General features: G+C 48.1%; 1 protein-coding gene across 2 annotated transcripts in view; it reads right to left on the reverse strand.

The window, feature by feature from the left end:
• The window catches only part of LOC146789708 (tetratricopeptide repeat protein 21B-like), a 576,531-nt gene that overhangs the window by 132,249 nt on the left and 428,353 nt on the right, over positions 1-15,929 (reverse strand). For both annotated transcript variants that reach the window (XM_085632041.1, XM_085632042.1), the window contains exon 24: positions 4,006-4,167. In XM_085632041.1, the coding sequence (XP_085488167.1) occupies positions 4,006-4,167 (162 nt within the window). The remainder of the gene's footprint in view (positions 1-4,005; positions 4,168-15,929) is intronic.

Raw genomic sequence — 15,929 nt, forward strand, 5'->3', positions numbered from 1 at the left:
CTTAAAGATAACAGACAGCAAATTACCACTCGTGAAAATAAACTACGTGCCCTGGAACATGAATATGAGCGTACACGTGATATGAAACTGCTGGGGGAAATTAGGACTGTACTATCGGAATATCAAACCTATGCAGATGATGAACTCAAATACATAGGCAAGCGACAAGAAGCGAGAAATTACGGTGAGAGCAGCAGACCGGGCAAAAGTCTGGCAGCGAAAATATGCACTGGCCGGGTGCCGCAGGTGGTTCGGGCGGTCAGGGATGGCAAGGGAGAGCTAAGGTATGATACGCATGGCATACTAACAGAGTTCATGAGCACGTATGAGGCTTTGTATGCTTCGCAGTCTACGGCAATGCCGGAAGAGATAATGGAATATCTGGCTGATGTCGCGATTGCATGGCTATCGGATGCGGAGAGAGAATACTTGTCGATGCCTATCACTGAGGATGAGGTGACGGAAGTCATTAAATCCCTCCCAAACGGGAAAGCACCGGATGGGTTCACGTGTGAATCTTATAAGACATTTGTAGATCTATTGGCACCTCACTTGGTGGAAATGTACGGAGATGCCCATGAAAAACAGAGGCAACCACCGACATTACGAAAAGCCATGATTATAACCCTATTGAAACCAAATAAAGATCCTGAATGCTGCGATTCATATCGGCCATTGTCCCTAATCAATGTCGATACTAAAATACTAGCCAAGCTCATGGCCACGCGGTTACAGCCACTAATGACCAAACTGATATTACCGGACCAATCAGGGTTCATCCCTTCTAGGTCCACAGCTCATAACACTAGAACACTATTTGCCTTATCGCACTATTTAACTCCCAACATTAAAGCAGCAGCTGTGCTTCTAGATGCTGCGAAAGCATTCGATTCAATTGAATGGCCCTATTTGCAAACGATTCTACAGCGAATGGGATTTCCTCCGGTTTTTCTTCAGGGGATACAACTATTGTACACGGCGCCAACAGCATGTATCAGGGTTAACAAATACATGTCGGAACCAATACGTATATCGAGGGGGACGAGGCAGGGATGCCCACTGTCGCCCCTGCTATTTGCGATAGCGTTAAAGCCATTGGCCCGTAAAATTAGACAAAAACATCACTACTCGGCGCTGCAATTCCCACAGAGACCCCTACATATCTCGTTGTATGCAGACGACAAGGTGCTATACGTGCGTGACCCTGAGCATAATTTAAATCCTTTACTGAGGGAATATATCAAGTTTGGGCAGCATTCGGGCCTCAAAATAAAATGGTCTAAGTCCCTGATCATACCGCTAACGGACACCACCAGCCCCTGCGCTCTGGAATACCCACTAGAGTGGCAATCAGACCCTGTTAAATACTTGGGTGTCTGGTATCACCGTGATCCGGAAATTGTAATCCGCACTAATTACGGGAGAGCAATTGGGGCGCTAGACGATAAGATAGGGCGCTGGATTCAATTGCCGCTATCCCTGGCAGACCACCTAGTCATAGTAAAGATGGTCATCCTACCTAAATTGTTGTATCTATTCAATAACATTCCGATCCAGCCTCCACCAGAGGTTTTTCGCAGGATCTCCACCATGGTTATGCGATTGATCTGGGCGGGTAAACAAGCCCGGATCAAAATGTGTGCTCTCACACTGCCGTATTCGCAAGGAGGGTTTAAAGTTCCGGATTTTTTCTTTTATTATCTTTGTGCACAGGCTCAATATGCACATGTTTGGTATCATCCAATCCCCTATCTTACACACGCGGCGATTGAAGAAGGTGACGCGCACCCGATTCCACGGAGGGCTATTTTAACCCACCAGAGGCCCCCGCTGCACAACCGCGATCTCAATACTATTGATACGACAAACAACGCTTGGCGGACTATGGGTAGAAAGGCAAGTAAATTGCCACTGTACGCTCCGGCGTTGCCAATACACCATCACCCCGAGCTGTCTGTCACCCAGGAAGAAGTGGGTATGGGATTGCTTAGGCAAGTGGGATTTGTTACCATGGGAGATCTATACGGAAATGGGGTCTTTAAACCGCTTGCAGAGTTGACATTTATTCGTAATAAAACGCTACTATTCCAATTCACATATCACCGGCTACAGGGAGCGCTGAAGGCGTTATACCCGACACACCCTGCGGAGCCACCACAGCTGACCGCTTTGCAGTTACTGATCATGACCCCCACTGCTAAGCGACTGGTTTCGAGGCTATATACAACATTGCAGGAAGACATAGCGGGCAATACACATAAAGCGATGGGCAAATGGAGCAGGGACTTAGGAGATCCACTGACAGTGGAAGAATGGTCCACTGCCTGCTCTCTAACTGGTATGTTGACACCTAATGGAATTTTGCGTATGCTACACTACAAATACCTCCATCAATCCTATTACACTCCCGCAAGGCTTTGTAAATATGGTCTGCGGGCAGAATCTAAATGTTGTCGATGTGGTGCGGAGGTTGCAGATTTCATACATCTGGCATGGTATTGCGATGCAGTGGCTGGGTACTGGGCAAAAGTGATACAGATGGTGGGGACAATGGTGGGTGTTGATATTGCATGCACTATTCGAATATGTCTGCTGGGACTACTGCCTGGAATAGGGGCGAACAAGCGAATGTTCTGTGTGGTTGCACTGCTTCTGGCCAAGAGATGACTGTCGTTGTGTTGGGGCGGCAGGAGAGCTCCACGGATTAAGCAATGGATTCAGGACCGGACGTATTGTAAAGAAACCTTGCAAACTTATGAGGAGGAACTACCAACGGGGTCTAAGCCTAGAGACTACTGGCAATACTTGGTTCAATACTTACAAACATACCAGGTTGACTAACTATGATTGTAAGTTCGCACTGTACATGATGTAATCTCCAGTAACATGGTTAAATTATCCACAATGGATGCAGGATGTTGTTGTACCATGGCCTGTAAGTTGCCTATATGTTGACTCTGTATGTTTTCTATCGTTAACATATGCCAATAAAAAAAAAAAAAAAGAAAAAAAAAAAATCTGCATTTACAAATATAGGGTTGAGGTCGATTTGTTAGCGATCTAGAAGGTCTACCTGAACACCAAAAAACGTGTACGTTTGAGTATTCGCATACCCTTTGCAAACAGAATCCCAGCCTGGAAATGTTTGCAAATTTACTTCTGTCAAGGGCAGGATTTAGAGTGGGAGCAGGAAGGAAACATCTCCAAAATGAATTATATTAATTGGGGTCAAGGGCAAGAAGTTCCTTCATCACGAAAATATGTTACACAGAGAAACAAAAATACATTTAGAAGTTCTAATGCATATTTGTTTCACATTAATGCATTCAGAATTTTAGGCCGGGTGGAAATTCTGCATGCATAAACGTTACAGATGCAAGTACTCTTACAATACTACAATGGTAATAGTTTTCAAACGCAAACGTTGTACTCCCTTAGGATTAAAAGTTACAAGGATAAACTCCTGACTCTTCCATCTTGCCCTTTTTTACTCTGGTCCAATGATGGTAAATGTTTACAAGCCATAGTAGCCGTGAATGGACACATACAATTTTGCTGTGAATCACTGTAAAGTTATCTATTCAGAAAATCCTTGTTGATGTGGGATGGAAGGCAGAATTCAGCATGGGTAGCGTGTGAGGGTAAGGTAGAACTATGAGTGGAGAAAGGTGGTAGGGATGGCAACTAGAGTTTTTGTCTAAGTAATCTCAAGTGGAAGCAAGCAGAAAGGCATAACTGGCAAGACAATTTTAAGACTATGGAATTGTCAATGGAATCAATGTTATTCTATACGGCCCAGAGCAATGAGCTGTCCAAAATTAGAACTAACTTGGAAACAGAACTTTAATTGCACGGTGACAGCGCATTAAAAAATTAATACAGAATGTACTTTTAGAAAGTTCATCGTTCTTTGCCCATGCAAATACATTACAGCAACAATGAACAAAAATTTAATTTTTAAAGTATATCAAAACGTTCATTCTTAATGGTGAGAACAAAATTTACCTTTTGTTTTCATCGAGTTCCTCAAACACTTCACCGCCCACAATTTCATTGTCTGGGTTGAGGCAGATCTGAACCATGTTGTAAATGGCACGTTCCCCCCAGTCACTGTCTTTTCGTGCCTTGTTAAAAAACTTTAGAGCCTCGTTGGGTTCACCCTTGAACCTGTGGAAGAAATAAAAGAAAGAGCAGGAAAAATATGGCTACAGAAATACTGTGATAAATAGGAAGGGGCACGTTTGCTTTGAAATTTGAACTTCAACACCGGATATTTCAATTACACTGTATTTTCATCAAACTAAAGCCTGTACTGCCTTAAACCCGTGGCAGCCCACTGATACCAGCATCCTGATTATGGATGTGCCCTAGGGGCGCAAAAGTCATTGGCGCCTGCTTATTGTACACTCTGGGAACTCTTTTAAATTACAGCATAAACTTGTATGGTCCCATCTAGAATATGGATGGAGAGGGCGCACATCATGCATCTCCACAATGCCAAGGGTTACTCATTTACATGGATTGCAGTGTGTGAAGAAGTCATCCTTTTTGCCCCGATCGCCCCTATGTTTTTGCTTGCTACCCGTGGTAACGGACTGACTGCGCCCTGGGCCTTGCTTACCAGGCCCAAGGCCATTGCTGTGATTAAAAGGATATGCTAATTAAGTGTAATAATAATTGGTGCCGACAGCCTAGCTGTAAGTCCCTAGTATATAATAGGGCATGTAGGTTTAGAGGTCCAGTAGACTTAATGCACTTAAGTGTGCCTTACTGTGGTGCCTGCTTTCATCTTAAAGGCAGCACTGCCTTTCAGGCTGCCTTTATCTTAAATTTATATGCAAATTCGATTTTTGATTTATAGGGACTTCCAACGTATCAAACTACCTTATGTTTACATATAAGTCACCACTAAGGTCTTCCCTAGGTGCCCCAGGGGTAGGCTGTCTTGTAACTATAAGCTGGGACATTATAAAAGATTTTCTATAAGCCCTGGTGAGGGAAAAACTGCCAATTCTCTTTTTTTCCCCATTGTTGCGAATGGCTCCATGGGCTAACATTGAGATATTTTTATTTAAGTATAAATATTGACAGGAGCCACCTAAACATATACATCAAGGAATCTAATTAACACCTAAGATGAATCCAACAACTTGCCACTGTTAGATTTATAATAACTATGACAGAAAATAAGTTATTAAACTTTCTTTTTTATGAGCCAAAATACAGCCTTTCAGCTGCTCTCTGATTAGCCAGCCTCTGCCCAGGCTGGCCTGGCTGCTCTAATGATGTGTGAATAGCCCTGCTAGAGAGACAATGGGTTTCCTGTGGGCGGAGAAGTACAAGCTGCAGAGCAGATGGCAAGAAGTGGGTGAGGGGAGCCAAACTGGTCTTCAAAGGGAGAATGACAGCATAGGCTGACCCCAACCACATCCTGCCACACAGGAGCCCCTTTAATTACATTAGGGAGAGGGTTGGAAGAGGAGTGTTTAGGAAAATTAGCCACACCAGTAGGTGGGGTTAGCATGATCCAGCTTTTCTGGGGAGACTTTCTCCAGGTTGGATTTTGAGATAATGGTGCTTTCTGGGACAAGAATATGTCGCACTTTGGAGGAAGTGGTCATTCACCTGGGTGGCACGCAGCATACCATTGGTCAGTGTTGCCCCTCTGCTTGATGGCCAGGAACACTGGATAAATATGGAAGAGCTGCATAGCTCCTCACATCTACTGCCTAAAACTACAAGGAGAAGGACTGCCCTGCTGGAATCTGTATTCCCACCCAAAGGACTGCACTCTGAATGACAGCACAATCTGCTACTTCAACCGCAACGACTTTGCCTTGCTCCAAGAAGGATTAAGGAGCAAACTCCATGCAAGCTACAGGTTAACAGACCCCACCTGCATCACCTCCACCCAGAGTCCCATCCTGGAGTGTGTCCAGTGGATTTTTTGGGCAGGTGAATTGTGGGAACTGTAGTCCATACATCCCAATGACCATTTAGGAGATTCCAGACCCGTGGATTTGTGTTTTGGACACAAGAGGAACTTCAGGGGGAAGTTTGAGAAGTTTGGAGCAACTTTTGGCCAAAGCTCCATAAGGTGACTACCTACAACCGGGACCCAGCATAGATTTCAGGTTCGTCCCGCTGTAAACTCTGGAGCTCTAGACTTCCAGGATTTGAACGGGGCCTCACGGAGAAGCAATCCGACGATGTTGCATCTAAATCGGCCTGCTGGAGGGGACCACTCGACGTCAAGAGGAAATCCTACAGAAGTTTAAGTCCGAAGGTGACATTTTGACCAAGGCTTCCCGCTTAGCTCATCAAGGTTGGCCTCAAACTTTGACTTTGTCCCGATCAAGCACGATCAGATGTACCAAAGTGGTACTATATGTTTTTAAGCACTAGAAAGTGTTTATTCTTTAAAAATTCATATCTCGGGGGAGGAGCTTCGCGCGCATCCAAGATGGTCGCGTGAGCACAGGGCTCCCCGGACCCTTGCCGCTCCTCACAACTTATCCTGACATTATCCTGGATTTGTGGACGGATTCTGGAGGATGAACCTTGGCTGAATCCATAACTCTTTTCAGAACGAAAATCGGATCTGGGAGACCTGAAATACAGCGTCTTGCATTTCGGAGGCCCACCTGGAACCTGTGCCCGGTGCGTTGGTGAACTGTGGGGCCGGGGTGTAGTTGAACAACAACGGCATTGGAGCCCTGCCAATGACCGCACCCCCACTTTCGGTTTCGCTTTTGCATTTCTGCATGGCCTGATCGAGGAGCTACTTCGCGTGGCTGGGACGCTCTCCGGCCTTTGTACTGGACTGATTTCTGCCTTTTCCTCAACTCTTCCGAGCGGGCTCTGGGACAGTCTGTGTCTGATCTGCTGACGCCCCTTTGCCATCGGTCCGGGCGGACCCCTCCGGTGAGCATCGCCCAATATGGCGGGCAAGGGAGATCCCGAGAAACGGAGGGCCAAGACATCCCACCGTGGGGGACCAGTCCAGAGTAACATCATGGATCGTTATACCCAGGGTAAAGGATCCCCCGGGCCAGCAAGTGCCGTCGTGGAGGACTCCGGTGGCGGCCCGTCCGTTCCCACGGAATTGTCGCTGCAGGACGTTATGGGCGCCATCAACGGCATAAGGGAGACCATCGCCCAGCAGTACGAGGCTCTGGCCCGTAAAATTGACACGGTTGCAATTGATGTTACTTTAATTCGGGCAGATCTCTCTAAGACTAACGAGAGGGTCCAGTCGCTGGCCCTGAGGACCTCCACTCTTGTTACGGATGTCTCGGACCTCCAGGCAACTCTTGGCGATCTAAAGTTGGCCAACGACACGATGTTCCGGCGGCTGGAGGATTTCGAAGGTCGGGCACGATGCAACAATATCCGCGTCATAGGTGTACCGGAGACTGTCGACAGCCGTCCGGTGGACCTCATTGGCGAAGATCTCATCCTCAATCATCTTGCTCCTTCAGGCCTGAGCAAGTTCTTCACCGTGGAGCGTGCCCATCGTGTCCCGGGCGGCAGGCCTCGACCAGGAGCCCCCCCGAGGCCTATCATTGCAAAACTTTTTCATTACAGAGACCGGGATGCGATCCTGCAGGCCTCGAGGGTGCACGGCCCAGTTAAATATGAGAATTCCTCCGTTAACTTCTTTCCGGACTTCACCCAACTCGTTCAGAAACAGAGAATGGGCTTTCAGGGGGTGAAGCGCTGTCTTCGAGATCTGGAACTCAAATACTCTATGCTTTTCCCTGCCAGGCTTCGTGTGGAATATGAAGATCGGACTATCTTTTTTGAACGCCCTGACACCGTGAGTGACTGGTTGGATTCCCTGCCGGACCGGGGCGAACGATCTGGGCGTACTGGCGGTGCCGAGGGCGGAGGGCCTCTGCAGGCATGATTTTTGGTCCTCCACTTTGACATTTCCTTCTGCGCTCAGCCAGGTTCTACTTCAATTGTATATTTTGTCTATTAATGGTTCGTTTGGGTGCGGGAGGGGACGGGTCCCTTTCCTCCTCTAGGGTCTTTTTGTAGCATGGGATTGTTAGGGCGACAGGCACACTGCAAGTTGGGGGGGCTGTCTTGTCCGCAGGGGTGCAGGGTGGGGGGAGTTGCAATGGTGTGGGAGTGGGAGGGTGGCAGTGGTTGTTGGGTTGTGTGTTTTTTCTTTTTAAGGCGGTATGTTTGTTCTCTTTCAGTTTTAGGTGTCTGGCTGCGTGCCCGGGGACTCCAGCTTCTTGTGTTGGGATGGGGGGGGGACGGGTTGAAACTGATGTCTTGGAACATCAACGGATTGGGGGACCGTATCAAACGGGGGGTTGTGTTGCAATATTTGCGCCGATTGGCCCCTGATGTGGTATTTCTTCAAGAGACGCACTTGGTGGGCAATGTATGTCATGCTATGAACAGGGGGGCTACCGACTGGTGGCACATTCTGGCTTCACCACTGGCTCCAGAGGGGTGGGCATCCTGCTGCGATCTTCCCTCCCGCTTGAGATTGACAAAGTCACTCTTGATGATAGAGGGCGCTATGCGTCCTTGACTGAACAGTGGGAGGGGCAGACTCTTTCATTGGTTTCGGTCTATGTTCCCCCGGGACTCCAAACCTCTACTTTTTCGGATGTGGGTCGTATGTTACTTGACCTTCCTGATGGTCTCCTGCTTGTGGGTGGGGATTTTAATTCCGTGATTTCTGGCGAGTTGGATCGTTACCCTCCCCGGGCCCTCCCTGCCACCCAGGCGTGGCTCGGCGGGTTCTTGGACACTTTTGGTCTAGTGGACTGCTGGAGGTTGATGCATCCGACACAGGGTCAGTACACATTCCACTCCGGGGCCCACGGGAGTCTCTCCAGACTAGATTATTTTCTTGTGCCCGCGGCCCAGACCACCCGGGTCCGGGAGGTTAAGCACCTGGCCCGGGGCATTTCCGATCATTCCCCATTGTGGCTCCTTTTCGATACCGGGACGCGATCCGCGGGGCGGATCGCCCCCATTAACCCCTGGTACCTGCGTGACCCCAAGATTCGCAAGGGTCTCATTAAGTCGCTTGAACAGTATTTTCTTGAGAATGAGGGGTCCGTCCTGTCCTCAGTGTCCTTGTGGGAGGCTTTCAAAACGGTTCTCCGAGGACATGCCCTATCCCTGATCGTGGAGGCCAAGAAAGCTAAGAACGGGGTGGTGGTTGCGTTTGAGGCTGAGATATCGGGGTTGGAGGCTGCCTTGGAGACGGGTGTCACTCAGGACGGGCTCCATGCCCTCAGCCTGAAACAGTTCGAATATAAGTCCCTTGTTACGGATGCTGCTCGGACAATGTATAGGGAACAGCAGGGCAGACTGTATGATGCTGGGGATAAGGCGGGTAAATTGATTACTTGGCTTGATAAGAAGGAGAGAGTGAATCGAGTGGTTCCCGTGATTCAGACGTCGGAGGGAGTGAGTGTGACTGACCCTGGTGAGATTGTGGAGTGTTTTGCTGACTATTTCAGTGCTGTGTACTCCCCGGTGTCTGCTAGAGATGAGGCTGACTCATCACTTGTTGAGGGATATTGCTTTGCCCTGCCTGTCGGTGGATGAGCGTGAGCAGATAGATGCCCCCTTATCGGTCGACGAGATTGCTACCGCGATTCGCTCCCTTCGCTCCGGCAAGGCTATGGGCCCCAACGGACTCCCGATTGAACTCTACAAACTGCAACCGGATAAAATTGCGCCATTTCTCTGTCGTATGTTTTTGGAGTCGCTTGAACTTGGTTCTCTCCCTGACGACCAACGTCTGGCCACTATAGTCGTGATTCCCAAGGACGGTAAGCCTCGGGACCGTTGCGCCTCGTACAGGCCTATTTCTCTGTTGAACGCTGAGCCGAAAATCCTTGCTAAGGTCCTTGCTAACCGCCTGCTTACTGTTATTTGTGATCTGGTGCATCCGGACCAGTCCGGTTTTAACCCGCACCGGAATACGGCCCTTAACTTGCGGCGCCTGCATGGCGTACTTGCAAGGGCGGAATATCTCTTAGAGCCGGCCATCTTGGTTTCCTTGGACACCACGATGGCCTTTGATACGATAGAATGGCCGTATCTTTGGCCGCCCTGGCAAAGTTTGGCTTCGGGGCGGGATTTATTAGTTGGGTTAAACTCTTATACGCTGCTCCGTTGGCACAGGTTGTCGTTAATGGGAGGGTTTCCCGGTCTTTCGTTCTTGGGAGGGGAACTAGGCAGGGGTGTCCGTTGTCTCCTCTGCTCTTCGCTTTGGCTTTGGAACCGCTCGCTGCTTGGCTTTGTTGGGAACCGTCGATAAGAGGGATCCAGTGGGCCCCTGGCTTCGAGGATCGTGTTTCGTTGTATGCGGACGACATTCTTTTGTACCTCACCTCACCGCGTAAGTCACTCAATGTGCTCTTTGACATCCTCACTTCCTTCGGCAAGAACTCTGGTTTGATCATTAACTGGTCCAAATCCTGTGTCTATGCTATATCCGGTGGCTTTCCTCTCCTGCCTTCTCGTTTTCCCATTAAGGCGTCCCATTCCGGCTTTACGTACCTGGGGGTGTACGTCTCATTGGACCCGACTGTTCGCTACGAACATAATCTCCTCTCTCCACTTCGGAGATTGAGGTTAGACATGGCCCGTTGGTGTAAGCTTCCCCTGTCTCCCCTCGGTCGTGCGGCACTTTTTAAAATGATGTCTCTCCCCCGATTCCTGTACGCACTTCAGAACTCCTTTGATATTATTCCGGCGGCCTACTTCCGGGAAGTGGAGAGCTTGCAAAGGAGACTTGTTTGGGACGGTCGTGCACGTATTGCTCTTGCAAAACTGACTCTTCCCTGGTATGACGGGAGCATTGCACTCCCGGATATCAGGAGGTACTACTGGGCTTCCCAGCTATCAGCTATTAACCATGCAACGTACGCACCTGGTCCGAATCCGGCTTTCGAAATGGATAGATTTTTGCTGCCTGGCGGCAACTTTAACAGAGCGCTTTACTCCAGATCGGCTGGGAGGAACTTAACCGGTCCCACTAAGATTGCAGTACGCTTGTAGAAGGCTGCGAATGTGGCCATGGGCTGGAATGATCGTTTGACGTGTGCGACCCCTTTGTTTGCGTCTGAAAGATTGGGAAGCCTCTGGACGACGAAGGGCTTTGAGCGTTGGGACACAATTGGCATCAGCAGGGTGGGTGACCTCTGGGTGAAGGGTGCGGTTAAATCCTTTGCTGCGCTGCAGCGTGAGTACGAATTGAGTGAGAGGGAGTTCTTTCGGTACGCTCAGGTTCCGCACGCCTTGCTCTCGGTCTTCGGGGCTGAGACCGCAGTCCCTGTATCTTCGCCACTCGAGGACCGCATACTCGACGGTCACTTGCCCGACAGTACTATTTCCCTTATCTACAAAAAACGAATAAACATTCGGGCGGATCTCCTCGTGCGTCTTCGGGAGGCGTGGATCGGGGATGGGGTGGAACTGGACGATGAGGATTGGCAGTCAGCGCTGTCCTCCCCTAAGGAGGTGGCTATACCCGCGCGTCTCCGTCTCGTCCAGCTTAAAATTCTCCACCGTGTCTACGTGTCGGGCCCTCGTTTAGTTCTGATGGGTTTTTCTGAAGACGGGCTCTGTAGGCGTGGCTGTGGGCTCAGGGCCACTTTTATCCATGTTCTCTGGGAGTGCTGTGAGGTGGCAGAGTATTGGCGCCGGGTGCATACTGTCATGGAATGTGTCACTGGGGTCGCTCTGTTGCCTGAGGTTCGCCGATGTTTGCTGAACGTGTGGGAGCCTAATGACTATAATGCGGCTCAGACTTGGTGGGCGGCCCTGGGGAACATGATTGCTAAGAGGGACATCGCACAGCTTTGGGGTTCCCGGCGGCCTCCCACCGTGTCAGTTTGGATGGAGAACATGGACTGGTGTATGTGCAGAGAGAAGACCGTGTATGTGGCCCAGGGTAAGCCGGGGGCGTGGGGTAGAATCTGGGGTCAGTGGAACGCGTACCGAGGGAACATCTCCACGCCCCCCCTCGTGGACACATCTGATGCGGCCTTGTCCCCCTGATCCGGAGGTTCCCGGACTCTTATATTTTACCTGTAGATGGTTTTGGCTCTCCCGTCGCCCCCACCTCCCCCTTGATCATCCTCATTAACCACCCGAGGGTGGAGTATGTATTGTGTGGTCCCCCGGCTGTGGTTAGACGCCCTTTTTCGATTGTTTCCGCCTTGCTTTTTTGGTGTTATTTTATTTTTTCTTCCTTTGTTTGTATTTCCAAAAATTATGTATCCGGATAGCCTCTGAGGTGCACTCAGTAATTTGTTAATTCGACTGAGCCCCAGGGGGCCTGTTGCTGCCTTGATGTTGATGACCATGTATATATTAGCGGCCGGCCCTGGTGGTTGTAGGCCCATGCTTGTATTGAGTTTTATGCACAATAAAGGTTTAAAAAAAAAAAAAAAAAAATTCATATCTCCAGTTCTCTACATAGTATTTTTGTAGTTGTGGTGTCTATTTGTTCCCAATCTATCATTATATATTGGAGTTGGATTTTTATTGTGTGTTGAGTATTACTTATTTCATGCATTGGTGTTTTTAAATGCTTTGCACACCTATCTCCTAAGTTATGCCTACCTGCTCATTGCCAGCTACCAAGGGCATCATTTATTGAAAGCTTGACTGACCCTTTTATTGTGTTTGTGGTCTTATTACTGGTGGTAAGTCACTACTTATCAAGACTAATAATCCACTTTCCAACAACGGCCCATTTAAATGAGGGAATGCTTTTGCCTTTGGCCTCGCTCCATGCTACATACAGAGGCAGGGCAGGCCCTAAATTGGACTGACCCAGACAGTGACCTAAGCAGAAAGTAAATTTGGAGTTTGTTGTGGGGGCGTGGATCGTTGTGGTGTGATGCAGTGGCGTAACGAAACTTGAGGGGGCCCCCCTGCAAAGTACATGGAGCGGCCCCCTTCGGACTCAATCAGGAGCTCTCATGCCAGGGTACTGTGCTGAGAGCCCCACCTGGAACTTGCCCCTCACCCCTCACCGTGAGGGCTTCAGGGGCATATGTTACGTCACTGCTGGACATGAAACACAACTGTATTTATCGAGTCCTGGTTTCAGGGGTTTATTTGCGGAGATGGCAATTATTTTATCTCTTATCCTCCAGCCTAGGATCCTTTTTCTTTTATCCGAATGAACCATTAATCGTTTTTGCATACTTGTAGGTCTTCTTTCAATCAAATGCTTCTAGACAATTCCTCTATCACTCTTGCTTATTTCTCCTCTAATAGCATTGCCACCTTCACTTGCTCCATTATCCCGGAGTGTGTGGCCAATGGTGTCAACTTCCCATTCAATAAGATGACGGTGCTGGCCATAACATCTTAGTTGAAGAAGGTTTAACTATTATAACCTTTATTTTCTGGCATTCATCATGCTATTCTTTTTTTCATAGATACTCTTGCATTTCCCTTCTCCAGCTACCGATTGTCCCAAATGTATGTTGAACGTTCTTATCATTTGTTTTATGGAGAAAGAGTCATCGGGCCCCATCTTCTTTATTTTTCTGTTCTACTTGGGCCCGCCACGCACACAATACTCCAAAAATGACCGAACATTTTGTCACGAAGCCTCACCCTCTCGGTGCTTGTATGTGTACAATACCTCCAGAGAATTCACTGAAGACACACATTACTCCCCAGCGCATTATTATACTGTGGGTAAGACCCACAATGGGCCTTGAGCGAAAGGACCAACCCCACAGCCTTCTTGGGTTCTCCATCTTAAACACTTAACTTCCACCTATCATTTCAAATGGCTCTACATTGCTATTTATCAGTGTGAGCATTGCTAGTGAGCCCAACATCAAAGTTAAAACTACTTGCTTTCTGTATATTTACCAGCGTCCCAAATTACCCCCAACTAGTGTCAGAGCCTCAATATGCCCGCTAGCATCTCAAAAAAATCCAGCTCCAGTTTATGTGTCAGTATTATCACAATCCCATGGGTCATCTCCTGCATCATCTAGAGGCAACGCTTAGTACTTGCCACGGCCATGGTATCAGTGCCAAAATATAGTGGTGTCCCCATAGTCCGCTCCAGCAACCCATAAATTACCTATGGTCTGAGAAAATATCTCCAGTACTTTCAGCATTAGTGGCTGCACATGCCAAGAGATAACTGCCAGATTACACCTACGCCGTCCCAAAATAAATCCAGTGGCCATATCAGAGTTTTTCATTGGACTAACGCACACATACACAGAATACGAGGATTCCAAAAGCTAAGAACAGCGTTCAGGAAGTTGTTTATTTTTACTAAGGGAGGTAGGAGAGTGGGGACCAAGTGGTGTATCTCGTTGAAAGAAGCAAGTCTGTATTTGCTGTCAATGCGTTCCTCCCTCACACTGCCAGAATGGAGCTTCCCAGAGCTCCATTTTGTACTCACGGTGCATGGTCAGTGCCTCCAGCAATGCAACGCAATCAGCTCCTGAGCTCTGGAGTTTAATCTGCAGGTCGCCCGTGCGAATCTCAGCAAGATACACTTAGCCTTTCATTCTTCCAAGATCGATAAAATGAATATCGATTTCGGTTAGGCAATAATAATTGTGTATAGAAACCCTACACCACACCGTCCACCTGGAACATAGGACCTAGCGAGGAATTGGAATTGTCAATGTGGATGGGAAAGAAAAAAGAAAATAGGGAAAAGGGTCATGAACTTTGTTCGGTTCTTGAAAAATAGAGCATTTTAGGGAAAGCGCAATGTAACCATCACATCTGGCTTCTGCGCTGAGAGTACCAAATCTCCTTTAGTACCGAAAAAATAATAATCACTAACTTCTCTTAGTATGCTGAACCCCGTTCTAAAAAACACAATCGGAGAATGCACAGTTTCTGAAAACACGCACCTACAAGATAGAGAGGGCGAGGAAACGCTTATTGCTTGGGGAAGTCAAGAGGGGGTAATGCAGATGATGGCAGAAGGTGTGAGGAAATGGGAGGAGGGCAGGGGGTAGATGGGGTGCTAGCAATTAAGCTGAGGTACATTAAGGTCTGATTACAAAGTCTTTAACAGGATCTGATTGAGACCAAGTGGGATGGACAAGCTGTTGTTTGTATGACATTAAGTCAGGCAGTGCCCTGCTGCGCTCCTCAGAATATATGGCGCCACGAACCTGGGTCCTGCTTGCCCATGCACAAGGCCGGCCCTGGACAGAGGAGGCACAAAGAAGGCGGTCAGAGGTTGCACTTTGTGCTACCTAAGAAGCAGTGCACAGTCAATAAGTCGCCTGAGGGTGCACTTTGTAGGGAAGCACCGGCATCCCACAGTCCCCTAATCATTCTCCAAAAGGAGGGTGTATTCATGCACTGCACTCGTCTGCAGAGGACTCCATGATCCATCTCAAAACCAGACCAGGTCTGCTCTCCATGAGGAACGGAGCCACTGCTTCAAACAAGGGCGGCATCTATCACTGCTGTGCTTTTGCCAGAACAGGAACAAACTTGGCGGCTAGCACCTATGCTAGGAAGAGTGCAAATCTGTTTCCTATAAACAGATGCATGCTCAGACTCTACACTGGGTGGATCCGACACACAACATTTCAACATGCCTAATTACTGTGCTGTGTATATTAACTGTTGATTAATACATGTGTATCCGATCCGGCTAACAATGATATTTCATGCATCTACAGGGATACTTTAAGGCTCATATTTAGAACTGGCTCTTTTCTTTAACAGCCAACATTTATGTAATTTCATATTTTCAAGGGCGCGCAGGGAATTGTTCATTTAAAGTTTGTGTTATTCTTAAGACAGGTTTCCATTTCATGGGCTGTCAGTAATAGTACGGTATATAAGCAATGTTAACAGGGAAGTTCCACCCAACGCATTTTTTGGCTTTGAAAGGCACTAAAAAATAAATTAAAAAAAAGAAATCACAA

This window comes from Triturus cristatus, chromosome 10 (assembly GCF_964204655.1).
Source record: "Triturus cristatus chromosome 10, aTriCri1.1, whole genome shotgun sequence".
In the NCBI taxonomy this organism is placed as follows: Eukaryota; Metazoa; Chordata; class Amphibia; order Caudata; family Salamandridae; genus Triturus; species Triturus cristatus.